Source organism: Brassica napus, chromosome A7 (assembly GCF_020379485.1).
Source record: "Brassica napus cultivar Da-Ae chromosome A7, Da-Ae, whole genome shotgun sequence".
Lineage (NCBI taxonomy): Eukaryota > Viridiplantae > Streptophyta > Magnoliopsida > Brassicales > Brassicaceae > Brassica > Brassica napus.
This window is the reverse complement of record NC_063440.1, coordinates 20,760,562-20,788,469: the sequence shown is the minus strand read 5'-3', so window position 1 is coordinate 20,788,469 and position 27,908 is coordinate 20,760,562. Positions and strand designations below refer to the sequence as shown.

The following is a 27,908-nucleotide window of genomic DNA, read 5'->3' as shown; positions in this document are numbered from 1 at the left end:
AAATGAAATTTAATTTCGTTTCACACATTATTAAACGGCGCGTAGTTCTAGTCTAGAGATAGCAGACGACTTAGCGTTTTTGTACACGTGACACTAAACGGAACGTAGTTAATTCTATTCCGACATTATTCATCTTATTTACAGACGTGGCAAAATCAGACAAAACATAAAGTCGTAAACTCAGAAGCCTGTATACGGATTCCAACTCCAAAACTAAAAGAAGATTTATCGAGTTAATAAAACACTTTCGAGTCCGCACTTTTGTTATTTTCCTTCCAATTTTATGTGCCTTTTATTGCTTTAAGAATCCAAGAAGCTTCTCTTCTCTGCTCTACTGAAACCAATCTTCGACGAATCCAGTATTAAAAGATGAATTCGACTCCGACGCTTCGTTTTCACCGGAAATTTTAATCGCTTTCCTTTGATTTCACGGGCGACTAACTCAATTTCCCGGTGGTAAGCATTAGAGTTTCCACTCTCTATTTTTTCTCAAAGCTTTAATTTTGTTCTTCCTTGATAAGGTTTGGAACAATTGATTGTAATAACTCCAAAGATATTATTACAATCTATGGAATTTCTTATTGTGAAACTTCTATGGAATTTGATGATAGAGTACAAAATCTGTAGTGTTTATAGTTTTTTTTCTTCTTTCTCTTCAAATGTCTTGTTTTTATGTTAAAAATCTAAGGGGATAAATATGGTGATCTGTTTGGACTATGCATTCTTGGAATCTCTCTTAAGCATTCTATTGTGGATTGTTTTTTTTGGGTCTCACTTGAAGAATATGTTGATCATATAGCCTTTTTTTTCTTTTCCTGTTTTGGATTCTCAGGCTATGTGTGTTTGAGTACGGTTTGCGATGGGGACTGTGGTTGGAAATGTTGAGGAGTGCAGAGAGATGTTTGAAGGCAGTGCTGCTCAGACAAGGATCACACCTTTCTCTTCAACAAATCAGATTAAGAATCCTGTTACCTACAAGCTTGTCCGGGTATGCTTACACGTTGTACTGTCTTCTTTAGATGTCACTTGTATAGTTGATCCTCTTGTTTGATTATAATTTCTTTAATTGAGAAATATATCTACTGTGGATATATATGTATTATTCTTTCAAAATCTGATCTTATGTGGTTTATGGAAATGGTATAGGTTGCAGGAGATGGGAGACTAGTGCCTGCAACCGATGAAGAAATTTTTGAGGTCAATGAGACGGATATGCATACTGCGTCAGATGCTTGTCAGAGTGTAGGCTCCCTTTCTGCTCAAGGGTTACCTTCTCAGTTAGAAGAAACTTCTCAAGGTTTGCTTCTCCCCATTCCTTACATGTTCAACTGATTCTCTACTGATGATGTTCTTTTTAAGGGAACACTGGTTTGTTTCTAGCGAACGCATTGTATTATTGTATATCTAGATGCACTTTCAAGAGAAAAATCTAGGTTTCTTGTAGACGTTTATCAATCCATTTTACCTTCATCCAGACCTTTTTCTATTAGTGATATAAGCTTAACTTTCTTTGGCTTTTCCTCCTGGATTGTTTACTTACTTCTTGGCGATAACGTTTTTCTATCAATTCAGGTTTATTGCAGTCTGGATGTGTGGAACCATCATATACAGAGCAGGTGAATTCTCAACCTGAGGTTAGTCCCATTTCACAATTTGTTAAAAAAATATTTTTCTAGCAGTGTATCTTTTCTACAACTACTCTTTTCTTATTTCTGGTTGTAAATGTTTTAATGTCTGTGAATTTCATAAGAATTCTAGATGACCTTACTCCTTAGATTTTGCTCCAAATTTGATTTTTTTTTTTTTTGCAGTATAACGAGCAGATGTTGCAGAAGGTTGAACAGGATGAGAGACTTGCCATGATACATAGTCCTCACATGCTTTCTGCTCCAGATGCCAACAGCCAGTGTTGTAATGAAACCAACATGTTTAATGAGGATCATGTCCACCATGACTCTTCGCTGCAGCAACCCATTCCTTTCTCATCAGATGTTCAGAACGGATGCAATGTGGATCAATCTAATACGGTTGTACCATGCTCAAACGCAGAAGCTAGTCCAAAAGAAACTGCGGCGCCCCCTGCTACTGCTCAAAGACCTGATTTTTCTTTAGTTAGAGGGGAGATATGCTTGAATAATTTACCTATTAAGGCACTGCAAGAAACATTCAAGGCGACCTTTGGCCGTGAGACGACTGTTAAGGACAAGACTTGGCTGAAAAGGAGGATTACAATGGGACTTACTAATTCCTGTAATGTACCAACCACTAACCTGAGAATTACAAACAGCAAGCTAGTTGGAAATCAAGACAAGGCAAATGATTTGACTGATGATGTAAGAGCTACTAACCTGAAAGATGCACCACCTTCTAGTACTGATAATGCGAATGGACATTCAAATGCCTCGGGACATAGTCTCACTGAAGATTTTTCTAGCGAAGAGAGGGCTGCAAAAAGGGTTAGGAAACCTACACGAAGATACATTGAAGAACTTTCAGAAAACGATGAGAAACAGCCAGTGGTTACTTCAAAAGATGAGAAGCTATCAGAAAAATCTGAGGTGAGGTCTATTAGCGTCTCCTTAGGGAAGAGAGTCACCGTCACCAGGGTGGTTTCCCTTGCTGGATCTGAAATTGAGGTTCCTTATGTTTCTCTTGTCCGGAGAAGCCGTCCAAGAGAGAACATCATGGCTCTTATGGTATTTTCTCTTTGTTTACTACTCATTCTTCTCAATATAGTTATTTGGCTTTGCCTTTTTTTTTCTAAGTTGGAATGTATTTAAAAAAGATAATGCAACATTGTTTAGGAATGTCACTCCAGTTGCTTGGAGGCAAAAGCTAGTTCAGGAGAGAGTAACATGCTACACAAAGAAGTGCTAAAGTCGGCTTCTGGACCAGACCAGAAAGAAGTAAGACATACCTGTTTTTTTGGTTTCGTCATTCTACTTTGCAGACAATAGAGAATTAAGATTTAATGTACCATCCACTTGATATGTTTAGAAGAAATTGGTTTTGCAAATATGATACAGTTTATCGTTGCAAATGCAGTCAGCTACAAGTAGCAGCAACAATGAGGAGGATGTTCTCACTGAGGTTGATCAAGACATGGAGACAGAGAACATAGATTCATCTGGAAATAGCTCAGATGACAATAATAACATTGGCTTGCCAACGATGCAAGGTGGTGGACTTAGAAGGAAGCATCACCGAGCTTGGACTCTATCTGAGGTTACACAATTAGTAGAAGGTGTAGCCAAGTATGGAGCTGGGAAGTGGTCTGAAATCAAAAAGCTTTCGTTTTCATCTCATTCGTACCGTACCCCTGTAGATCTCAAGGTAATTCAACTTATTAACCTCTCTTGAGATAGTCCTATCAATCTAGGCTTTTGTTTATTATCAACGTTGTAATTTGTAGGACAAATGGCGAAATCTTCTGAGAACAAACTTTGCTCAGAGTCCCTCAAACATCATGGTACCTCTCTCTCTCTATATATACATCCCTTTAGCTTGTAAACTTCTTTTTTCCTTTGCCAACAAAACCTTTTGGGAATATGTGTTGGGGTTGTGTTTCCAGGGAAGTCTCAAGAAACATGGATCGATGGACATTCCTATGCAGATTCTGTTGCAGGTAAGGGAGCTCGCGGAGAAGCAAGCACTGGTCCCACCGAATCACCGATAAAATAAGGTTATTCGAGATGAGGAAACAAGATCCAACTCCTTGTAGCTGAGTTTTGTAAAATAGCAACCAAGTAAGGAAGATGAGAAATGTGAGATAGGATACAGTTTTTGCTGTCTTGTGTAACTTTTATTAGGAAGCTTTGGTCTAAAACTGTGGTATTGGTCTAAAGATGAAACTGATCTTTGTTTCGTATTGACAAGAAATAAGAGGAACATATTGTCTCAGAAAGATCAGAAGTTAATTATTAAATAATCAAAGTGGCCAAACAACAACATTGCTGTCTTCAAACTAATTTATAAGTAAGAAACATACACAGCAATTGCTTATATAACCTATAATCGGTTTATGTATTTCATGGAACCAGCAAGATGTTGAAAGTGCTTTAAAGATTCAGTTAACGATGTTTTCTTTAGCCCACATATGTCTCCATGTTCCTTGCACTGGTGGATATAGATCAGTCCACTCCGAACCAGCACAACCCTTTACATTCACATCTCCGTTGTAAGACATGTACTGTTTCTACTTAAATGGTGTTGTGGAACAGGAAGATGAAGAAGAACCTGATCATACATAGAAGTGGTCAAACAACAACATTGTAGCAGTTTTCATACTAAGTCGTATGTAAAATTGCTTATATATATATATCTAGAAGTTTATTTTCCTTTAAGTAAATAAAAAGGTATGTGTCTTATGTGTGTACATAAATCTGATGTTCTCAAAAAGTTATTGTTATTTTTAGAATTATGAATTTATTTAAAACAATGTCAATACTTTTCAAACATTACTATTTAAATTAATAGTTTATTAGGTGAATGTCTCACACGTAACATAATTTATAAGATTATATTAAAAAAATAGTAAGTATTTAATTAAATTTTTTTATTAATTCAATAAAATAACAAAAAATGAAAAATATATAATAAACAGATAGATGAATTGAATTCAGTTTTAGATTAAATAGATAGTGAGAATAAATTTTATTAGGAAGCTTTCGTCTAAACTATGTTATTTGGTCATTTAATAGGCCTTTCATGTCTAAAGATGAAACTTTGCTCTTTGTTTCATATTGACAAGAGTTGGGAAGAACATATTATCTTAGAAGCATCAGAAGTTAACTATTAAATAATAAAAGTGGTCAAACAACAATATTGCAGCAGTCTTCATACTAACTCGTATGTAAAAGAACATACATAGAAGTTGCTTATATATATATCTATAAATCAGTATTTTGTGTGTGTTTTAGAACCATCAGGTGTTAAAATGCTTTAATGATTTATTGAAACGATGTTTACTTTAGCTTCTTTGCCCACATATTTCTCCTTGTTACTTGAGCATGTGGATATAGATCACTCCACTTGTTGCAAGATGGATCCGAACATGCACAACCCTTTACATTCACATCTTCGTTGTAAGGCATGGACTGTTTCTTCTCAAACAGTGATTTTGGAACAAGAAGATGAAGAATATTTGTTGATCGTCTCTTCTTAGCTTTGATAGATTGTGTCAGGCTCATGTAACTTGGCTTTCTGTAATAATCTTCTTCTTAAAGGAAACTTCATGAGAAGGGAATTGGGGACTGAGATGTGGATGAAGCCTCAGAACTCGTAGCTGATGATGACATTGGAGGGGGTCTACCCAAAACTCTGGTTGTGAGATTGTTCTTCCTGGCCAGAGCTTTGTCATGTTCAGAAATAGTGCTATCAATTTTCCCTCCCATGGCATGTCTGCAACCCATCTGTCAAGCCAATTCTAATATGGACTGCTTTTGCATGATATGTTGCTCTTTCTAACATTTTCTTGTTTGATAATCAACTCTTGTTTTTTTTTTCTTTTTTTACAATGTGTACAAAATTACATGTTAGTTCATTATCTCACATTTAAATATTGGTTGTGATTTCATCTCTATCTTTTTAACTCGTCTTAAGCTTTTGATTTTACACATAACAATGGTTACTTCTAACATTAATATGATCATATATTTTATTAATAGTCCACTCTTGTTTTACACATTTGTATTTATTGAACATTCAAATTATTATTTATTATAAATAGATCCACAAATCAGATACAAACATTTAGACTTATTGTTAAAAGAAATAATATAAAACTTTGGTTGGACATTACTAGATTCATAACACTTAGTGAGAACCCTTACTTACAAGCGCAGTTACAAAATCCTTTTTCTTCCGAACAACTACCAGTAGTTCCATGTTGCTTCTTACACATATCCAAACATTTAGTTGGAATACAATAGCTTCCTGTTATTGGAATTTTATGAGGACAATTTTTTTTCTGCGCGTCTGCCATCATTCCTGTAAGATATAAAAATCTCAAATTTTAATTGTTAGAAAATATATATAGTTTTTCTGAAATATAAAACTTATTTATCAACAAAAGCTGTTTAATAAAATTTTGTTTTAAGCGTTACAAGTAAAAAAATAGATAAATAGATTTTGCAAGTAAATAAAAAAATGAGCATTTGATTTGGTCAAACATTATTTTTTTATTTTGTGAAAATATGGTTTTAAGAATTGTGGGCACATTAATAAACATTACACATAAAATTTTGATGTTTTAAGAACAACTACAGTATGTATTGAAAAACATAACATATTACCTGTAAAATATATAAATCTAATTAAAAATATCACATAAATTTACATAAGAACTATAGTTCATCCATATTATGAAAATGTTAGTTAAATCATTTGTATATGCAGGACAAAATGTTCATAAACATATGATAAAAAATGAAACTATTTAATATTATTTTATCATTGTAGTTTTTCATCACATATAAACCCATACATTAAAAATATATATAAATGGACTAAAGTATAAAAAACTCCTAAATACTTCGTGAATGATCCTTTCAATTTTAACGCAAAACTTTCTGACCCTATTTTCTAGCCTTCTGGAAATTTATGAATTTTACACAAAAGAGATAGTTTAATGCTATATTATATATAGTGAACAAAAATTATTATATGGGATTTTCAATATATTTAAAGTAAAAATTGTAGGATAATCAATTATTATAGAATTACTATATGCAATATATTAAGATGTAAATAAAAACCTTGTGAAAGAATGATGAAGATAATTAAAAACGTAAACGAGAGTCGAAGGGATTTCTTCATCTTGGATTATAGAAATTGATTGCTACTGACTTAAAAATTTAGGGAAGAGATGAATTATTCTATTTTTATAAAACACAAGAAGTCTTCTTACATATATATACATATTAAAAATCTAATTTAAGAAACTCACATTAATATGTTCCGATTTAAACGAATCTAATTTAGAAAAATCCATGTTTTGCTCATATAACATGTGGAAGCTTTACAGTCGTTCATTTTCCTATAAGTAAATAAAAAGGTATGTGTCCTATGCGTGTACATAATTTTGATGTTTTCAAAAAGTTACTGCTATTTTTCGAATTACGAATTTATTTACAGGAATGTCAATAAAATCCTTTTCAAACATTACTATTTAAATTTATAGTTTATTAGGTGAATGTCTCATACGTAACATAATTTATAAGATTATATTAAAAATAGTAAGTATTTAATTAAAAAAATTAATTAATTCAATAAAAGGATGAAAAATGAAAACAATATAATAACCAGATAGATGAACTGAATTCAATTTTAGATTTAGATCGTGAGAATAAAATTTTATTAGGAAGATTTGGTCTAAACTATGTTATTTGGTCTATTAATTGGCCTTTCATGTCTAAAGATGAAACTTTGCTCTTGGTTTCATATTTTCAAGAGATGGGAGGAACATATTATCTTAGAAGCATTAGAAGTTAACTATTAAATATTAAAAGTGGCCAAACAACAACATTGCAGCAGTCTTCATACTAACTCATATTTTAAAAAAACATACATAGAAGTTGCTTATGAATCTATAAATCAGTGTTTTGTGTGTGTTTTAGAACCATCAAGGTGTTGAAATACTTTAATGATTCAATGAAACGATGTTTACTTTAGCTTCTTTGCCTACATATTTCTCCTTGTTACTTGAGCATGTGGATATAGATCACTCCACTTGTTGCAAGATGGATCCGAACATGCACAACCCTTTACATTCACATCTTCGTTGTAAGGCATGGACTGTTTCTTCTCAAACAGTGATTTTGGAACAAGAAGATGAAGAATATTTGTTGATCGTCTCTTCTTAGCTTTGATAGATTGTGTCAGGCTCATGTAACTTGGCTTTCTGTAATAATCTTCTTCCTAAAGGAAACTTCATGAGAAGGGAATTGGGGACTGAGATGTGGATGAAGCCTCAGAACTCGTAGCTGATGATGACATTGAAGGAGGTCTACCCAAAACTCTGGTTGTGAGATTGTTCTTCCTGGCGAGAGCTTTGTCATGTTCAGAAATAGTGCTATCAATTTTCCCTCCCATGGCATGTCTGCAACCCATCTGTCAAGCCAATTCTAATATGGACTGCTTTTGCATGATCTTTTGCTCTTTCTAACATTTTCTTGTTTGATAATCAACTCTTGCTTTTTTTTTTCTTTTTTACAATGTGTACAAAATTACATGTTAGTTCATTATCTCACATTTAAATATTGGTTGTGATTTCATCTCTATCTTTTTAACTCGTCTTAAGCTTTTGATTTTACACATAACAATGGTTACTTCTAACATTAATATGATCATATATTTTATTAATAGTCCACTCTTGTTTTACACATTTGTATTTATTGAACATTCAAATTATTATTTATTATAAATAGATCCACAAATCAGATACAAACATTTAGACTTATTGTTAAAAGAAATAATATAAAACTTTGGTTGGACATTACTAGATTCATAACACTTAGTGAGAACCCTTACTTACAAGCGCAGTTACAAAATCCTTTTTCTTCCGAACAACTACCAGTAGTTCCATGTTGCTTCTTACACATATCCAAACATTTAGTTGGAATACAATAGCTTCCTGTTATTGGAATTTTATGAGGACAATTCTTTTTCTGCGCGTCTGCCATCATTCCTGTAAGATATAAAAATCTCAAATTTTAATTGTTAGAAAATATATATAGTTTTTCTGAAATATAAAACTTATTTATCAACAAAAGCTTTTTTATTTTTTGAAAATATGGTTTTAAGAATTGTGGGCACATTAATAAACATTACACATAAAATTTTGATGTTTTAAGAACAACTACAGTATGTATTGAAAAACATAACATATTACCTGTAAAATATATAAATCTAATTAAAAATATCACATAAATTTACATAAGAACTATAGTTTATCCATATTATGAAAATGTTGGTTAAATCATTTGTATATGCAGGACAAAATGTTCATAAACATATGATAAAAAATGAAACTATTTAATATTATTTTATCATTGTAGTTCTTCATCACATATAAACCCATACATTAAAAATAAATATAAATGGACTAAAGTATAAAAAACTCCTAAATACTTCGTGAATGATCCTTTCAATTTTAACGCAAAACTTTCTGACCCTATTTTCTAGCCTTCTGGAAATTTATGAATTTTACACAAAAGAGATAGTTTAATGCTATATTATATATAGTGAACAAAAATTATTATATGGGATTTTCAATATATTAAAAGTAAAAATTGTAGGATAATCAATTATTATAGAATTACTATATGCAATATATTAAGATGTAAATAAAAACCTTGTGAAAGAATGATGAAGATAATTAAAAACGTAAACGAGAGTTGAAGGGATTTCATCATCTTGGATTATAGAAATTGATTGCTACTGACTTAAAAATTTAGGGAAGAGATGAATTATTCTATTTTTATAAAACACAAGAAGTCTTCTTACATATATATACATATTAAAAATCTAATTTAAGAAACTCACATTAATATGTTCCGATTTAAACGAATCTAATTTAGAAAAATCCATGTTTTGCTCATATAACATGTGAAAGCTTTACAGTCGTTCATTTTCCTATAAGTAAATAAAAAGGTATGTGTCCTATGCGTGTACATAATTTTGATGTTTTCAAAAAGTTACTGCTATTTTTCGAATTACGAATTTATTTACAGGAATGTCAATAAAATCCTTTTCAAACATTACTATTTAAATTTATAGTTTATTAGGTGAATGTCTCATACGTAACATAATTTATAAGATTATATTAAAAATAGTAAGTATTTAATTAAAAAAATTAATTAATTCAATAAAAGGATAAAAAATGAAAACAATATAATAACCAGATAGATGAACTGAATTCAATTTTAGATTTAGATCGTGAGAATAAAATTTTATTAGGAAGATTTGGTCTAAACTATGTTATTTGGTCAACTAATTGGCCTTTCATGTCTAAAGATGAAACTTTGCTCTTGGTTTCATATTTTCAAGAGATGGGAGGAACATATTATCTTAGAAGCATTAGAAGTTAACTATTAAATATTAAAAGTGGCCAAAGAACAACATTGCAGCAGTCTTCATACTAACTCATATTTTTAAAAAACATACATAGAAGTTGCTTATGAATCTATAAATCAGTGTTTTGTGTGTGTTTTAGAACCATCAAGGTGTTGAAATACTTTAATGATTCAATGAAACGATGTTTACTTTAGCTTCTTTGCCTACATATTTCTCCTTGTTACTTGAGCATGTGGATATAGATCACTCCACTTGTTGCAAGATGGATCCGAACATGCACAACCCTTTACATTCACATCTTCGTTGTAAGGCATGGACTGTTTCTTCTCAAACAGTGATTTTGGAACAAGAAGATGAAGAATATTTGTTGATCGTCTCTTCTTAGCTTTGATAGATTGTGTCAGGCTCATGTAACTTGGCTTTCTGTAATAATCTTCTTCCTAAAGGAAACTTCATGAGAAGGGAATTGGGGACTGAGATGTGGATGAAGCCTCAGAACTCGTAGCTGATGATGACATTGAAGGAGGTCTACCCAAAACTCTGGTTGTGAGATTGTTCTTCCTGGCGAGAGCTTTGTCATGTTCAGAAATAGTGCTATCAATTTTCCCTCCCATGGCATGTCTGCAACCCATCTGTCAAGCCAATTCTAATATGGACTGCTTTTGCATGATCTTTTGCTCTTTCTAACATTTTCTTGTTTGATAATCAACTCTTGCTTTTTTTTTCTTTTTTACAATGTGTACAAAATTACATGTTAGTTCATTATCTCACATTTAAATATTGGTTGTGATTTCATCTCTATCTTTTTAACTCGTCTTAAGCTTTTGATTTTACACATAACAATGGTTACTTCTAACATTAATATGATCATATATTTTATTAATAGTCCACTCTTGTTTTACACATTTGTATTTATTGAACATTCAAATTATTATTTATTATAAAGAGATCCACAAATCAGATACAAACATTTAGACTTATTGTTAAAAGAAATAATATAAAACTTTGGTTGGACATTACTAGATTCATAACACTTAGTGAGAACCCTTACTTACAAGCGCAGTTACAAAATCCTTTTTCTTCCGAACAACTACCAGTAGTTCCATGTTGCTTCTTACACATATCCAAACATTTAGTTGGAATACAATAGCTTCCTGTTATTGGAATTTTATGTGGACAATTCTTTTTCTGCGCGTCTGCCATCATTCCTGTAAGATATAAAAATCTCAAATTTTAATTGTTAGAAAATATATATAGTTTTTCTGAAATATAAAACTTATTTATCAACAAAAGCTTTTTTATTTTGTGAAAATATGGTTTTAAGAATTGTGGGCACATTAATAAACATTACACATAAAATTTTGATGTTTTAAGAACAACTACAGTATGTATTGAAAAACATAACATATTACCTGTAAAATATATAAATCTAATTAAAAATATCACATAAATTTACATAAGAACTATAGTTCATCCATATTATGAAAATGTTGGTTAAATCATTTGTATATGCAGGACAAAATGTTCATAAACATATGATAAAAAATGAAACTATTTAATATTATTTTATCATTGTAGTTCTTCATCACATATAAACCCATACATTAAAAATATATATAAATGGACTAAAGTATAAAAAACTCCTAAATACTTCGTGAATGATCCTTTCAATTTTAACGCAAAACTTTCTGACCCTATTTTCTAGCCTTCTGGAAATTTATGAATTTTACACAAAAGAGATAGTTTAATGCTATATTATATATAGTGAACAAAAATTATTATATGGGATTTTCAATATATTAAAAGTAAAAATTGTAGGATAATCAATTATTATAGAATTACTATATGCAATATATTAAGATGTAAATAAAAACCTTGTGAAAGAATGATGAAGATAATTAAAAACGTAAACGAGAGTTGAAGGGATTTCTTCATCTTGGATTATAGAAATTGATTGATACTGACTTAAAAATTTAGGGAAGAGATGAATTATTCTATTTTTATAAAACACAAGAAGTCTTCTTACATATATATACATATTAAAAATCTAATTTAAGAAACTCACATTAATATGTTCCGATTTAAACGAATCTAATTTAGAAAAATCCATGTTTTGCTCATATAACATGTGGAAGCTTTACACTCGTTCATTTTCCTATAAGTAAATAAAAAGGTATGTGTCCTATGCGTGTACATAATTTTGATGTTTTCAAAAAGTTACTGTTATTTTTAGAATTACGAATTTATTTACAGGAATGTCAATAAAATCCTTTTCAAACATTACTATTTAAATTTATAGTTTATTAGGTGAATGTCTCATACGTAACATAATTTATAAGATTATATTAAAAATAGTAAGTATTTAATTAAAAAAATTAATTAATTCAATAAAAGGATGAAAAATGAAAACAATATAATAACCAGATAGATGAACTGAATTCAATTTTAGATTTAGATCGTGAGAATAAAATTTTATTAGGAAGATTTGGTCTAAAATATGTTATTTGGTCTATTAATTGGCCTTTCATGTCTAAAGATGAAACTTTGCTCTTGGTTTCATATTTTCAAGAGATGGGAGGAACATATTATCTTAGAAGCATTAGAAGTTAACTATTAAATATTAAAAGTGGCCAAACAACAACATTGCAGCAGTCTTCATACTAACTCATATTTAAAAAAACATACATAGAAGTTGCTTATGAATCTATAAATCAGTGTTTTGTGTGTTTTTATAACCATCAAGGTATTGAAATGCTTTAATGATTCAATGAAACGATGTTTACTTTAGCTTCTTTGCCCACATATTTCTCCTTGTTACTTGAGCATATGGATATAGATCACTCCACTTGTTGCAAGATGGATCCGAACATGCACAACCCTTTACATTCACATCTTCGTTGTAAGGCATGGACTGTTTCTTCTCAAACAGTGATTTTGGAACAAGAAGATGAAGAATATTTGTTGATCGTCTCTTCTTAGCTTTGATAGATTGTGTCAGGCTCATGTAACTTGGCTTTCTGTAATAATCTTATTCCTAAAGAAAACTTCCTGAGAAGGGAATTGGGGACTGAGATGTGGATGAAGCCTCAGAACTCGTAGCTGATGATGACATTGGAGGAGGTCTACCCAAAACACTGGTTGTGAGATTGTTCTTCCTGGCCAGAGCTTTGTCATGTTCAGAAATAGTGCTATCAATTTTCCCTCCCATGGCATGTCTGCAACCCATCTGTCAAGCCAATTCTAATATGGACTGCTTTTGCATGATATGTTGCTCTTTCTAACATTTTCTTGTTTGATAATCAACTCTTGTTTTTTTTTCTTTTTTTACAATGTGTACAAAATTACATGTTAGTTCATTATCTCACATTTAAATATTGGTTGTGATTTCATCTCTATCTTTTTAACTCGTCTTAAGCTTTTGATTTTACACATAACAATGGTTACTTCTAACATTAATATGATCATATATTTTATTAATAGTCCACTCTTGTTTTACACATTTGTATTTATTGAACATTCAAATTATTATTTATTATAAATAGATCCACAAATCAGATACAAACATTTAGACTTATTGTTAAAAGAAATAATATAAAACTTTGGTTGGACATTACTAGATTCATAACACTTAGTGAGAACCCTTACTTACAAGCGCAGTTACAAAATCCTTTTTCTTCCGAACAACTACCAGTAGTTCCATGTTGCTTCTTACACATATCCAAACATTTAGTTGGAATACAATAGCTTCCTGTTATTGGAATTTTATGAGGACAATTCTTTTTCTGCGCGTCTGCCATCATTCCTGTAAGATATAAAAATCTCAAATTTTAATTGTTAGAAAATATATATAGTTTTTCTGAAATATAAAACTTATTTATCAACAAAAGCTGTTTAATAAAATTTTGTTTTAAGTGTTACAAGTAAAAAAATAGATAAATAGATTTTGCAAGTAAATAAAAAAAATGAGCATTTAATTTGGTCAAACATTATTTTTTTATTTTGTGAAAATATGGTTTTAAGAATTATGAGCACATTAATAAACATTACACATAAAATTTTGATGTTTTAAGAACAACTACAGTATGTATTGAAAAAACATAACATATTACCTGTAAAATATATAAATCTAATTAAAAATATCACATAAATTTACATAAGAGCTATAGTTCATCCATATTATGAAAATGTTGGTTAAATCATTTGTATATGCAGGACAAAATGTTCATAAACATATGATAAAAAATGAAACTATTTAATATTATTTTATCATTGTAGTTCTTCATCACATATAAACCCATACATTAAAAAATATGTATAAATGGACTAAAGTATAAAAAACTCCTAAATACTTTGTGAATGATCCTTTCAATTTTAACGCAAAACTTTCTGACCCTATTTTCTAGCCTTCTGGAAATTTATAAATTTTACACAAAAGAGATAGTTTAATGCTATATTATATATAGTGAACAAAAATTATTATACGGGATTTTCAATATATTAAAAGTAAAAATTGTAGGATAATCAATTATTATATAATTACTATATGCAATATATTAAGATGTAAATAAAAACCTTGTGAAAGAATGATGAAGATAATTAAGAACGTAAACGAGAGTTGAAGGGATTTCTTCATCTTGGATTATAGAAATGGATTGATACTGACTTAAAAATTTAGGAAAGAGATGAATTATTCTATTTTTTTTAAAACGCAAGAAGTCTTCTTACATATATATACACATTAAAAATCTAATTTAAGAAACTCACATTAATATGTTCCGATTTAAACGAATCTAATTTAGAAAAATCCATGTTTTGCTCATATAACATGTGGAAGCTTTACAGTCGTTCATTTTCCTATAAGTAAATAAAAAGGTATGTGTCCTATGCGTGTACATAATTTTGATGTTTTCAAAAAGTTACTCCTATTTTTAGAATTACGAAATTTATTTACAGGAATGTCAATAAAATCCTTTTCAAACATTACTATTTAAATTTATAGTTTATTAGGTGAATGTCTCATACGTAACATAATTTATAAGATTATATTAAAAATAGTAAGTATTTAATTAAAATAAATTAATCAATTCAATAAAAGGATGAAAAATGAAAACAATTTAATAATCAGATAGATGAACTGAATTCAATTTTAGATTTAGATCGTGAGAATAAAATTTTATTAGGAATCTTTGGTCTAAACTATGTTATTTGGTCTATTAATTGGCTTTTCATGTCTAAAGATGAAACTTTGCTCTTGGTTTCATATTTTCAAGGGATGGGATGAACATATTATCTTAGAAGCATCAGAAGTTAACTATTAAATATTAAAAGTGGCCAAATAACAACATTGCAGCAGTCTTCATACTAACTCGTATTTAAAGAAACATACATAGAAGTTGCTTATGAATCTATAAATCAGTGTTTTGTGTGTTTTTAGAACCATCAAGGTGTTGAAATGCTTTAATGATTTAATGAAACGATGTTTATTTTAGCTTATTTGCCCACATATTTCTCTTTGTTACTTGAGCATGTGGATATAGATCAATCCACTTGTTGCAAGATGGATCCGAACATTCACAACGCTTTACATTCACATCTTCGTTGTAAGGCATGAACTGTTTCTTTTCAAACAGTGATTTTGGAACAAGAAGATGAAGAATATGGTTGATCGTCTCTTCTTGGCTTTGATAGATTTTGTCAGGCTCATGTAACTTGGATTTCTGTAATAATCTTCTTCCTAAAGGAAACTTCCTGAGAAGGGAACTGACGACTGAGATGTGGATGAAGTCTCAGAACTCGTAGCTGATGATGACATTGGAGGAGGTCTACCCAAAACTTTGGTTGTGAGATTGTTTTTCCTGACTAGAGCTTTCTCATGGCATGTCTGCAACCCATCTATCAAGCCAATTCAAACATCGCCTGCTCTTGTATGATATGTTGCTCTTTCTAACACTTTCTTGTTTGATAATCAACTCTTGCTTTTTTTTTTCTTTTTCTTCAATGTGTACAAAATTACATGTTAGTTGATTATCTCACATGTAACAAAATTACATGTTAGTTGATTATCTCACATTTTACTAAACCGGTCATGTATATATATATATATATATATATATATATATAGAAGTGTGTACAATGTAAACATTCGACTTGAGTAAATACATTTTACATTCAATCTGTAACTACCTTTCATCATCTCTCTTACTCTAAAGCTCAAGCTCTAATAGTTTCTTTGGTTTTCAAAAACATCTGAATGTCATAATGCAGATCACTTTGAATACCAAACCTGCAAACCTTTTTATTTGTATACTGTGATTAGAAAGGTATTCAACTGATATGAGTATATTTGTTTCTTGATAGTAGCTTCTGATGAAATTATTTTCTTTGAACCTATGCTAATGTTTGATCTATGTGTTATATCAGTCTTAATGAAACACTTTTTTCAAGTATTTTTGTTAGTTTGTTATCTGCTCTAGTATTCTAAAGTCTTTAACATAAATATGCCTTTTGTTATCTAGTTCCTTATTGTTTCCTATGGTGCACATTCTTGATAATGCAACCGCAATGCTGAGAATGAGTATGAATGATACTTGATTTTCAAAGATTGTGTAATTATATGTTCCTCTTGTCCCTTTTAACTGGACTGTCTTCTGCTTTGCGTGGTTTATGTCTCTCAAGTGTTAGGCATATTATCTGTGTACTAAGCTCTTATACTCTCTACATCTTGGCCTCTGTGTTGCTAATTTTATTTCAGACTAGTATTGTCTTAGTTCTTGCTATGGAGATCTCTTTTTACCTACTTTTGACAGTAAATCAATCAGGTTGATTTAAAACCATATTGCATGAGTGGAGAACTGGAAACGTGTCTTTATACGTCTCTTGATCAACTAAGGTCTAGATATGAATATAGAAGATATGTGTAGCATTCCCTAAAGTTCAATTTGCAGTTATTTCTCCCAAGCAGAATGGTTCTAATAAACTAACCTTAGAGGAAGGAACTGAGACAAGCGGATATGAATTGTTAGATTGTAATATATGAGACTCATAGAGTTTAGATCCTTGTAACACTAGAAACACTTGTAATTTCTGATTGAATCAATGGAAATAGAAAACAGCTTTGAAGTACAATCGTAAGCTACACTCTCATGGCGAATGTAAACTCAGATCATCGTTCTCATAGTGAACGAGAAGTCTAGACTCATGGCGCCAAAATATCCCTGAGCTTGTTATTTTCAACCGTCATATCTATGGCCTAACCCCATCGCTGGCGTGGCTGTTATGATTTGTAGAAGCACTACACCAAAAGAGTACAGTCAGATTTCACTCCAAGCAATCCGGTTTGCTGATGTTCATCATGTTGTAAATGTGCTCCTGTGTGGCTGTGTTTCCTTCTGCAAACCAGATTCCTAATTATAGAGAGGTGAGAGGTACAGAGCGAGAGAGATCGCTTTAGGTTGAACGTGGAGAAGAACACAGTGTGGAGAATCGAGAATGATGTTCTCAAATCTCAACTACCCCAAGGCGTGTTGGCTGTTCTTATCTTTATTAATGGCAATCGCTGTGATTATGCCATCGTCTACACTTCTTCTTGCAGACAAGTTATAGACTTGCTTCCCAAGAAACTTGAATTAACCTGCTTCACAAGCAAACCATAACACTGGTTGCTCCATCGCTAATATCTAAAACCAAAATCGTTTGTATATTAGACATAAAAAAGAAGAAGAAGAATTATATCAATAATAGATCACCGAGTTTATACAAAATGAAATATGAACATTATCAAACAGAGTTTTGCTTTTTTGGTGTGGTATATTTAACTTAAATAGAATAAACCCATTGACCGACTCAGTTTTGGTGTTCCAATTAAAAAAAAAGTGTTTTTAATGAAAATCATATATAGAAAAAAAAACTTGATTATATTCGAGCTAGTGACTCCCATACATTATTATACACAAGATATGAGCCCGTTGCGTTGCAACAGGTTTTTGTTTGATGTTTTATTTTAATAAAAATTAAAACATAAAATAATAAATCATTTTATTATAGTATTATGATTGTTTTTTGCATATGTTATTTGAGATTTATTCTATAATTAAAACTTTTTCACATATAAGTTCAAGTTAATATTTGTATTTTATAATCATCGTGCATAGATGAGTTGTTATAAACTTTATACTAAGGATTAGAGAAAAGACTATAAATAAACATTTAAACTGAACACAATATGAAAATAAAAAATGAAAAGTAGAAATGAAAGTTAAATACACCAATTGAATCAATGAAAAATTATACATGTTCTTATGTACTAATATAATATTTTATTAAATAAATCTATAAATATTCTTTTGCTAGGATTTTTTTTTTAAAAAGAAAACATTCTATTTTATAAATCTCCTTTTTATTTACAATTATAAAAAACAAATACTCTTTTACAATTTTGTTTAAGATTTTAGAAAATGTAAATTACTGTCATATAACCTATTACAAATATCTTCTCTTTAGAATTTCATAAAAAATATATTGCTATCAAATAATTATTTTTGCCATTAATAAATATTTTTAAAATTGCTATTTTTTCCAATTCATATCAACACTAATTATACATTTCTTTTGTTAATTAAATAATTTTTACTATCATGTTCATCAACAAACACTCTTTTAAAAATAATATCAAATAAAGTTTTACAATTCTTTTTTTGATTAGGACTTAAAAATATTATACAAATTTCTTTGTAAAAATTATTATTAAATAGAATTTTACAATTCTGTCTAGTCAGGATTTAAAAAAAAATAAAAAATTCTTAATTGGTTAAGATTAGAAAAGAATTTTCTTTAAGAAATCTCTTTTTTAAGATTTTAAGAAAAGAAGAAGTTATTTTCACATAATGAAAGTTTTATTGACACATTCACAATCGAACTTTTTAATTGACACATATCACAATTATATCACGTAAAATATTCGAAATTAATTTTGGTTTATATTTTTTAACATAAAATTATTAAAAATTGAAGTTAGTTAATTCTAATAAAAATAAGATTACTTTTACGTTTTTATTTAATTTATACTTTAAAAGGGAAATTAATTATTTTATTTTTTTTAGATTTTTATACAACTATTTTATTCTTAATAGAAAAATTCTGTTTAATTATTTATATATTTTGTCTTATACATTACAAACACATATTTATCATATGCACATATATTTATATACGATAATAACATCAAAATTAAAAGTTATGCTAGCATCATACAATGTAATAAGGATAATAAAAAATTTGAGTTGTATCAAGAAATTAAAATAAAATACTCAGGTAATACTTTTCATGTAAATACTATTATGTTTTGTAAAAATAATATGTGGATGCTTAAACCTAAATATAGATGTGAAATATTTGTAGCTATTTTTTCTAATAATTTTTTAACATACAATTATCTATTAAAAAAAAGTTATTTACTTATAAGAAAATAATAAGAGTACTTTTCCAATTTTATTTTAATTATGCTTTTGAAAAAGTAATATTAATTATTTTAAAGTCAGTTTTTCTTCATGTTAATAATTTATTGTACTTGTAGGATTTTACAATTCGTTTTTGTTTAATATTTTTTTCTTAAAAGTTAATGTATATCTTTTATAATTATATATCTTTAGTATATTTAAAACAAACATTACAATTAAAATAATAATAATAATAATAGTAATAATAATAATAAGAATAAGAATCTTAAATAATATTTATAATTAATTTTTAAGAAAAATCATTCTTATTATTTTAGTTTATATATTTTTTATTGTGATATAGTTTAACATTTATTACATTTTTAAATATATAACTACCATGTGTCACAATCATGTTAATTAGCAATTTTTAAGAACCAAGCTCAATATAACTTTTTATAATTATATTTTCATTAAAAGTTTAGAAAAGATTAATTATATTAAGTAAATTGTTTTCAAATCAATTTTTAGGATTTTGAAAAAGGAAAATTTCTAAAAAAATTACTACTAAATATTTTTTAAAAAATTGTTTTTACTATTAAATAATTTTTAAAAGTATTTTTTTAAATCATTTTTATTATTTTATTATATATATTTTTAATATTTTATATATTTAAACACATGTCACAATATTAGAAGGAAAATTATTATCAAATAATCTTTTGATTAATATTTTTAAAAAGGAAAATTACTATTAAACAATATATTTAATAAGATTTTTAATAAAATTCGTTTTGTTAATATCTTAGTATATATATTTTTAATTATGAAATAGATTAACACATGTCACAATCATAAAATATATAATTGCCATGTGTCGCGATCATGTTAATTAGCAACTTTGAAGAACCAAGCTTTATATAATAAGATTTATACGCGTCGAGATTTCATTAGTTCACATATCTCCTTCTCTATCACATTATGTCTATCATTTAGCTGTCATTTAGAAACTAGAACTAATATATGCATGCATATACACAGAGCCGGCCCTTGGTCCAAGCAAGTGAAGCATGTGCTTCCGGCCGCCATTATAATAAATATTATAGCGGCCACATTTTCTTAAAAACTTCTTGTGGTGTAGTGGTCTAATGTGCTCTAATAATCTATGGGAAGGCTAGGCTCGAGACCCCTTAGGTGCATTATTTTTTTCCAGCCATTTTTTTTTAGTTTAGGCTTGTGGCTCTGAAATGTCTAGGACCGGCTCTGCATATACAATCATGATTTATTTTTATTTCACTTCATTTATCAAACTCTCTAATTAGAATGAGTACATGCCTCTGTTGACCAAAAAAAAAGAGTGCATGCGTCTACGAGTCAAGGCTTTGTGAAAACATTTACATATTTTAAGCAAGAAAACAAATGTTCTATAATATCTTCAGGAATAAATGAAACTCTATACAGATTTCAGATATAAAAGAAAATAATATAGTAGGGGAAAGGAAAGAAACGAAATAGTAGCATTTTTATATTACTTATTAATGTCGTTTGATTGTGTAACTTGAATTTTGTAGAGAAAAGAATTCAACGATAATATATAACAAACCAGCAATTAGACAACAAGTGGACGTGCCGGAGTGGTTATCGGGCATGACTAGAAATCATGTGGGCTTTGCCCGCGCAGGTTCGAATCCTGCCGTTCACGCGTAATTTTTTTTATTTTCCTATTTGTTTTCTTAAATGTTTTTTCCATAAATATATCATTTACATTCATTGATTTACGCATGTGGTTACAAATGTTTTAAAGTGACCCGGGAGTGAAATTATATAAATTTAAGATCGTGATTAATTTTATTCATATCATTATTAGATTATCTTTTTTTTATAGGGGAAATAACAGAACTTGATAATAATAATAGTATTAATATTGCATTTAAAGTTAAAAAAACAATATTAATACTGCATTTGACGGTATGACCTCTACTGCCAAAGCCATCGACAGCAACGGCTCTCTCCCTCTTTGACCGAAATACTAATTATTATTCAAATCTTGAATGTGTTAAAAAAAATAGAATCAAATTTCTTGAATAATATAAATTTCAAATTTGAGCACTGTTGTTTGTTATTCAAAATTAGAAATAAACAGACTAATTACGCCTTATGTTCTCATATAGAAAACGTGTATTAACATGCTAGACATAAGAGTCCATTGAACAATTGTGGCGTACCAATATGTATTTGCTTCATGTAATCCAGCTGTATCATATGTCTTTGTAATTCCAATCCATCTTTCACAAGCAAATATCACCGTTATTCCAGCTTATTATCTAATATGTCACCAAACTCTCGTGGATTCACATGTTGTTAAACACTGAAAAAAACAATATACATTACTGTTAAAAATAATAGGGAATATAATTTATAATTTCAGCTGAAAATTTTCATGGATGCTCAGCTGAATTGGTAGAAAAGTACAAGTTTGAACATTCATTATACATTATGTATCCCCTTCATTATAAATTAGCTAAATAAAGAATCTGACACAATGAACAGATAATGGTCTCACAGACAGAGATTAAGTCTTCACTGTTAAAGATTAGGTCTTCACTGTTAAATTCAGGTCGATGGTGTATCACAGATGGTTCTTGGAAAGAAAAAGATATTTTTTTCCGGACAGGATTGGTACAACACTTTAGAAGGCTTCGCTGGGCTGCTGAGGGCGAGGAATGTTCGAACTAGTTTTTCTCCTTTCTATGCGGAGATGGAAGCACTACTCTTGACTATGGAATGTATGAGGAATTTACGTCAATTTCAGGTTACGTTTGCAACAGATTGTTCTCAATTGGTGAAGATAGTTTCGGAACCAGAAGAGTGGTCAGCTTTTGCAAGTTATTTGGAAGACATTAAAAGTCTGAGAGCAAGTTTCCTCCAATCAGAGATCGTTCATGTACCAAGAGCGCATAATACAAAGGCAGATAGCCTAGCACGCAGTGTTAGGATTTAGCCGTCTTTAGTCGTTCATATGGATCAGTATCTCCCGGTTTGGTTTACAGAGTCTGTATGAATCTGTAAAGTTGATGGAAAAAAAAAAAGAATCTGACACATGTATAAATAGATATGAAATGTAGAATCTGACACATAATTATTCTTATAAACTATCTTATGAGTTTTTTTTTAGCAACACTATCTTGTGAGTAACATGTCTAATACTCCAAGAAATTACATTTTTGATTTTTCTAATAAGGAAGGTGTGAACTGTAAAGTAAAGTAAGAATCCAGACAGAAAGAACAAAGAAATTACATATAATATGACCAAACTCAACTCCTCAAGCATATAAAAAATCTCAACAGAGGAAGCAAAGCATAAAAAGCATCATCGAAAGCCAACCACTCTCAACAAAAAGTTCTCTTTCTAAATCCTAAACTCAAAAAAAAAACTAAAAAAACATTTAAAAAAAACAAGAAGCGTATGGAAGAAGAAGATGGAGGCGCGTCTACGCCGTTCTGGCTCCAATCCCGCCGCAATAACACTTACTTCCGCCGTACCTCTAGTCTCGGCAACCGCGCAACCACCGTCGCAATCCAATCATTCTTCGCCGGAGTAGCTGCAATCCTCATAGTCTTCTTCATCGTCCCTCCTTTCTTCTCCTCTGTTTCTCAGTTTCTCCGACCACATCTTGTCCGTAAAAGCTGGGACTATCTCAACTTCGTCCTCGTACTCTTCGCCGTCATCTGCGGCTTCCTCAGCCGCAACACCGGTAATGACGAAAGCAATCACAACAAGGAAGAAGTTACTAATAACAATGACCTCATCAACGGATACAGTTTCGACAAGTACTCGAGCTCGCCGTCGACCATCGATCGAGGTCGTAGTGTTGCAGCTACGCCGCGTTATTGGATCGATGATCGCGGCGGAGATCTGTTTCCCGATCAGACCGTGTACAAGAGGTTTAGTAGGTTACGTAGTGTTAGCTCGTATCCAGATCTGAGGAACAGAGAGTTTGAAACCGATGAACGGTGGAGATTTTACGACGATACACGTGTCAGTGAGTGCCGTTATGAAGCTTTAGATCCGATCTATCAGAATCAAGATCCAGCAGACGGCGGCGACGACGGAGGAGAGAAGCTCCGTACCGGTGGTTCCGAGACTGAGAAAGCTGAGGTCGTCGAGACAGTGGCGGATGAAGTAGTGGAAGAGATATCTGCGTCTTCTAATCCGGCGCCTCCACCTTCTGCTCCGCCGTCACCTCCGCCGTCGCCTCCACCGCCTCCACCATCTAAGCCAGCGAAGAGGAGAACAAAGAGAGTGTACCAAGATGTTGCTCCAAAGGAAGAGAAGGAGATAGCTGATTTTGAGGCGGCGACGCCTCCGATTAATACGATTCCGCCTCCTCCGACGACTGTGTATCGGAAGAGCAGTAAACAAGAGAAGAAGAAAGGCGGAGCAACCAAGGACTTTCTGATCGCGTTACGGAGAAAGAAGAAGAAGCAGCGGCAACAAAGCATCGTCGGTCTCGATTTACTCTTCGGCTCTGATTCACCACCGCATCCTCCGCCGCCGCCGCCTCCACCACCTTTCTTCCAAGGACTCTTCTCCTCTAAAAAAGGTAAAAGCAAGAGAACTTACTCAAATCCACCGCCTCCTCCGCCGCCACCACCTCACCGGAACTTCCAATCACGCGCATCAACGTCAAACATTCGCAGAGCTCCGATGGAATCCAATCCGCCAGCTGAAGTAACACGATTCACCGGAAGCGAATCGCCGTTAATGCCGATCCCTCCGCCGCCGCCTCCTCCGCCGTTCAAAATGCCGGCGTGGAAGTTCGTGAAGCGTGGAGATTACGTTAGGATGGCTAGCAACATCAGCATAAGCTCAGACGAGCCTGATGATGATCAGGACGTAGCTCAGTCCGGTAAGAGCAACGGGAGTATGTTCTGTCCGAGTCCTGATGTAGATACCAAAGCGGATGATTTCATCTCAAGATTCAGAGCTGGACTCAAGCTGGAGAAGATGAACTCTGTCAAAAGAGGGAGATCCAATTTAGGACCCGAACCCGGCCCCGGTGAATCCGAATCTTAAACGGGTTTTAGTATCATTATAAGACGTTGATTTCTTTTTGGATATTGTTTCTTCTTTTATTTCTTGAACGTTGGATCCTTTTTGTGAGTAAATTATGTTGTTGATTTTGTTTCTTACATTTATTTAACTTCGTATACGTAGTTTTGTGGTGTATGCAATATGAGACCATCACTACATGAACGATTAGCTACTTACTCAAGTGCTTAAAATACTGTATTTCACAAAACATAACATTGTTTAGTTTATTTGTCTAAACCTAACACCCATTGTGATGTCATGTCACAGCAAACACATACGGTGGCTAAACATTATATGGCTTATTCATGTGCGAGTCTAGGAAGAAATCTGCTACCAAAGATGAAGCAGTTTCTTCTGTTAAAGGCATATATAGTGGCCGCAGTTGATCTTTTAGTTGCGGAGGAAGAGACGGGTCATGTAGATGGAACTAGTTTTACTCCCTTGCGTTTAGAAGACTAGGTTGTTCTCAGGTTAGATGACACCAACTTCAGCTATTTGGTGTTTTCAGCTTGTTACAATTTCTCAGCTATTTGGTGCTGCGAACTTGTGCTACAATCATGTAAGAAAAGTACGTTTTAACTTTGTGATACAATCAGGTTAGAAGATTATTACCTTCAACTATTATGATTAGAAGGCTCTTCACTAGTTATTTGGTGTTTTTGACTTGCAATACAATGCAACCCTTTTATCAGTTAAGTTTATTTATTTGTTCGTTTTGATGTTTTAGTTGCGTTTGTCAAAATGTCCAAGTAAGCTTAATTGAATGTTAAAAGGTCATTTTGCGTTGATGTGAAGCGACTAGTGATCACTAGTCTTTAATATTAGAAGTCCAAAGAAGCCAATACTTAACAAAACAGTAGTTCACGAAATATAACATAACACCCATTGTGATGCAGCTGAAGCAAACACATACACTGGTTATGATGCCAGTTTCAGAATATATAGAAGAAAACATTTCACATAAGATATATCAACACATGCCAATCTCTGGTGGAGTACCTAAAAAACATTCTCGAAATTTTAGGTTTTACCAACTTTTCATTTCATTTTTAGAAGGTTGTCTTTGTGTAACTTAAGATTGAACTCACACATATATTTCTTTTGTGTGCTGAAAGGCAAATACTAAATAGTCATTAATGAAAATGAAACTTGATACAAGGTTGCTTAATTCCCAAAAAGGTGTAAAAAATAACAAACTACTAGGACTAAAATTTGTTTCGCATATAGAATGTTTTGGACCAACAAATGTGGAGCTTACAATTAGGAACATTGTGGTGGGCTTAAAAATAACTGTAGATTTAATCCATATAGCAGCCAACATTGTTAGGATTGGTGGATCAGACCATAGTTGACCACAGCCCATAACATAATCACAATTTGTAATCAGTCACATGCTGAATCAGTCTATTAACTTGAAATATTTACTTTTAGAGACACTTTTTGACTTTCTAAATACACTCTAAGCCACTTCATGCTTGTGAGACATATTCCTCTTGGTCTTTCCCTTTTATACCCCTGACTTAAGTTAACTAGAAGTAAGGGAGATGTTATGAAGGTAAAACGCAGAGATTTTATTTATTTTTATTTTCCAAAAATTTATTTTCTCTCCCAATTCAAATTAGCTTTTCCAATTCATGGAACTGTAAAACATAAAATCTAACGTCTCTCCTTTCTATTCTCATTGACGACGAAGAACATGAACAAACTTCAAAAAAACAAACGAATCCAGTTAATTGAATCTAAACCCCAACAAGAGGAGACTCGATCCTTTCCACCACGATGAAGAAATCAAAACGTAAAACACATTCAATCTCTTCCCCCTCTCTTATAAACCTCTTTCTCCTCTTTCTCTCTCTGTTGCCATGAAATTTGCAGAAACCAACTCATTAGAAACCTCCCATCTTGACGACTTTGATTTCTTCCTGACTTTTGTTTGAAGGCTCTGTAATCTGCTGCGAGTAATAAGCCTATGCTACTCGATGTGAGTGGGATGATGTGTGGGGGCTGCGTCGCCCTGGCTGAATCGGTTCTGATGTTGAGGTGATGGCGAATGCGTCGGAGATCTGAGCTAAGAAAGTGACAAAATTTTGAGGCTAAGAGGAGAGCTTCGGGGACGAGAGTGGCGGAGAATGTGAAGAACTGGAAGCGGTGATGGCGGATTGCGGCGAAGGATATGAAGAAATGGAAGCAGTGATAGCGGTTGCAGCGGAGATCTTAGAACTGAGGTTGAGGTGACGGCGGATGCGGCAAAGAGCTTAACTAAGAGAGTGACAGAGAGTGGGTTTGAAACTAAGAGGAGAGCTTCTGGGATGGGAGGGGTGGAGCAGAGAGTGGTTTTGGTTGGTTGCTTTGTTTAGTTATCTTGGCTTTCAGGTTACTTCACCTCTCTGCAGATTCTCCCGTAAGAATCTGACACAAATGTTTCATCTTTTATTTGGTAGCATTGTTGAAAAGACTGTTTACATGAAGAAGCTGGGTACAGCTATCTCCCGCAGTGATGTTGTTGTCTTTGTGTTTTGCAAACCACAACTTGTCCATCCCAACTCCTCAGTCCACATCTCCCTTGTCCACACACCTAGACTAGGAACAACTTCATCAGAATATGTTTTGTTGTATCAAGAACAACTTCATCGGTTGTTAAGTTGTTTTGAACGATGTTGTACTATAAAATTATTTGTTGTTGTTATCCTTTAAAAGAACTAAATCAGGGTGTTTTTCATTTCAATGTTATTGTTGTAAATGGTTAGCTGTTTTAGTAGATCATGGTCATGTGCTCATCACCTATAGGAACCAACGTACACGTCCACACACACGCCATCCATAACTCATTTTTCAAATTGCACGGGTTCACAACACAATTTTTCAAATTGCACCGTCCACAAAACGTTGTCCATGATACTATGTCCACTTAATTCAGGTTTAAATTTTATAAAATTTAAAAGATGAATGTGTTCAAATTGCATTGTCCACAACATTATCCATGATATTGTGTCCATTTAACTCATTTTTAAATTTTATAAAAATTAAAATATACATATGAATCTCAAAACATAGAAATCTTGATATAATTTATTATATATATTATATTTCAAATTTATATATAATAATAGAAAATAATAACAAATAAAATTATGTCGAGAGAAACCAAAAACATTGTTGATCAAAAAAAAAAAAACCCAAAAACATTAATCTGTCCACAAACTCATGTCCACATCCACATATTTATCCGTCAGCTCATGTATCACCTTGTACTCCTACTTTGAATAAATTTTATCAGATGGCAAAATAGTCCAAAAGCTTCCTCA

At 31.6% G+C, this 27,908-nt stretch overlaps 2 protein-coding genes, 2 long non-coding RNA genes and 1 other non-coding gene across 6 annotated transcripts; 3 read left to right on the top strand and 2 right to left on the bottom strand.

The window, feature by feature from the left end:
- The first annotated feature begins 197 nt into the window (after nt 1-197).
- Nucleotides 198-3,904, top strand: LOC111202918. 2 transcript variants are annotated; one of them, XM_022696125.2, is made up of 9 exons: nt 198-456; nt 833-988; nt 1,147-1,297; nt 1,573-1,616; nt 1,812-2,696; nt 2,805-2,906; nt 3,046-3,333; nt 3,413-3,469; nt 3,572-3,904. In XM_022696125.2, exons 2-9 carry the CDS (start codon nt 860-862, stop codon nt 3,674-3,676), a joined length of 1,761 nt encoding a protein of 586 aa, XP_022551846.2. In that variant the 5' UTR covers nt 198-456; nt 833-859; the 3' UTR covers nt 3,677-3,904. The 2 variants fall into 2 exon arrangements, with proteins under 2 accessions (XP_022551846.2, XP_022551845.2); XM_022696124.2 differs by having other exon boundaries at nt 1,573-1,634.
- A 1,787-nt stretch (nt 3,905-5,691) lies between these two features.
- On the bottom strand, nt 5,692-9,486 carry LOC111202588. Its single transcript, XR_007314685.1, has 3 exons — nt 9,353-9,486; nt 6,756-8,686; nt 5,692-5,988 (listed from the first exon to the last, which is right to left on the bottom strand). It is a non-coding gene; the product is annotated as an uncharacterized LOC111202588 (long non-coding RNA).
- A 1,438-nt stretch (nt 9,487-10,924) lies between these two features.
- On the bottom strand, nt 10,925-14,791 carry LOC111200587. Its single transcript, XR_007314684.1, has 3 exons — nt 14,647-14,791; nt 11,949-13,876; nt 10,925-11,282 (listed from the first exon to the last, which is right to left on the bottom strand). It is a non-coding gene; the product is annotated as an uncharacterized LOC111200587 (long non-coding RNA).
- Nucleotides 14,792-21,128: 6,337 nt separating this feature from the next.
- TRNAS-AGA lies at nt 21,129-21,210 on the top strand. Its single transcript has one exon. It is a non-coding gene; the product is annotated as a tRNA-Ser (tRNA).
- Nucleotides 21,211-22,829: 1,619 nt separating this feature from the next.
- On the top strand, nt 22,830-24,689 carry LOC111200297 (COPII coat assembly protein SEC16). The gene has a single exon (XM_048735820.1). It carries the CDS (start codon nt 22,975-22,977, stop codon nt 24,583-24,585), a length of 1,611 nt encoding a protein of 536 aa, XP_048591777.1. The 5' UTR covers nt 22,830-22,974; the 3' UTR covers nt 24,586-24,689.
- The last annotated feature ends 3,219 nt before the right edge of the window (nt 24,690-27,908 follow it).

Coding starts and splice junctions, on each gene's coding strand:
- LOC111202918 (XM_022696124.2), top strand. CDS start 860: ATGGGGACTGTGGTTGGAAATGTTGAGGAGTGCAGAGAGATGTTTGAA. Junction 1,298..1,572: donor GTTAGAAGAAACTTCTCAAG/GTTTGCTTCTCC, acceptor CTATCAATTCAG/GTTTATTGCAGTCTGGATGT. Junction 2,907..3,045: donor CTGGACCAGACCAGAAAGAA/GTAAGACATACC, acceptor TTGCAAATGCAG/TCAGCTACAAGTAGCAGCAA.
- LOC111200297 (XM_048735820.1), top strand. CDS start 22,975: ATGGAAGAAGAAGATGGAGGCGCGTCTACGCCGTTCTGGCTCCAATCC.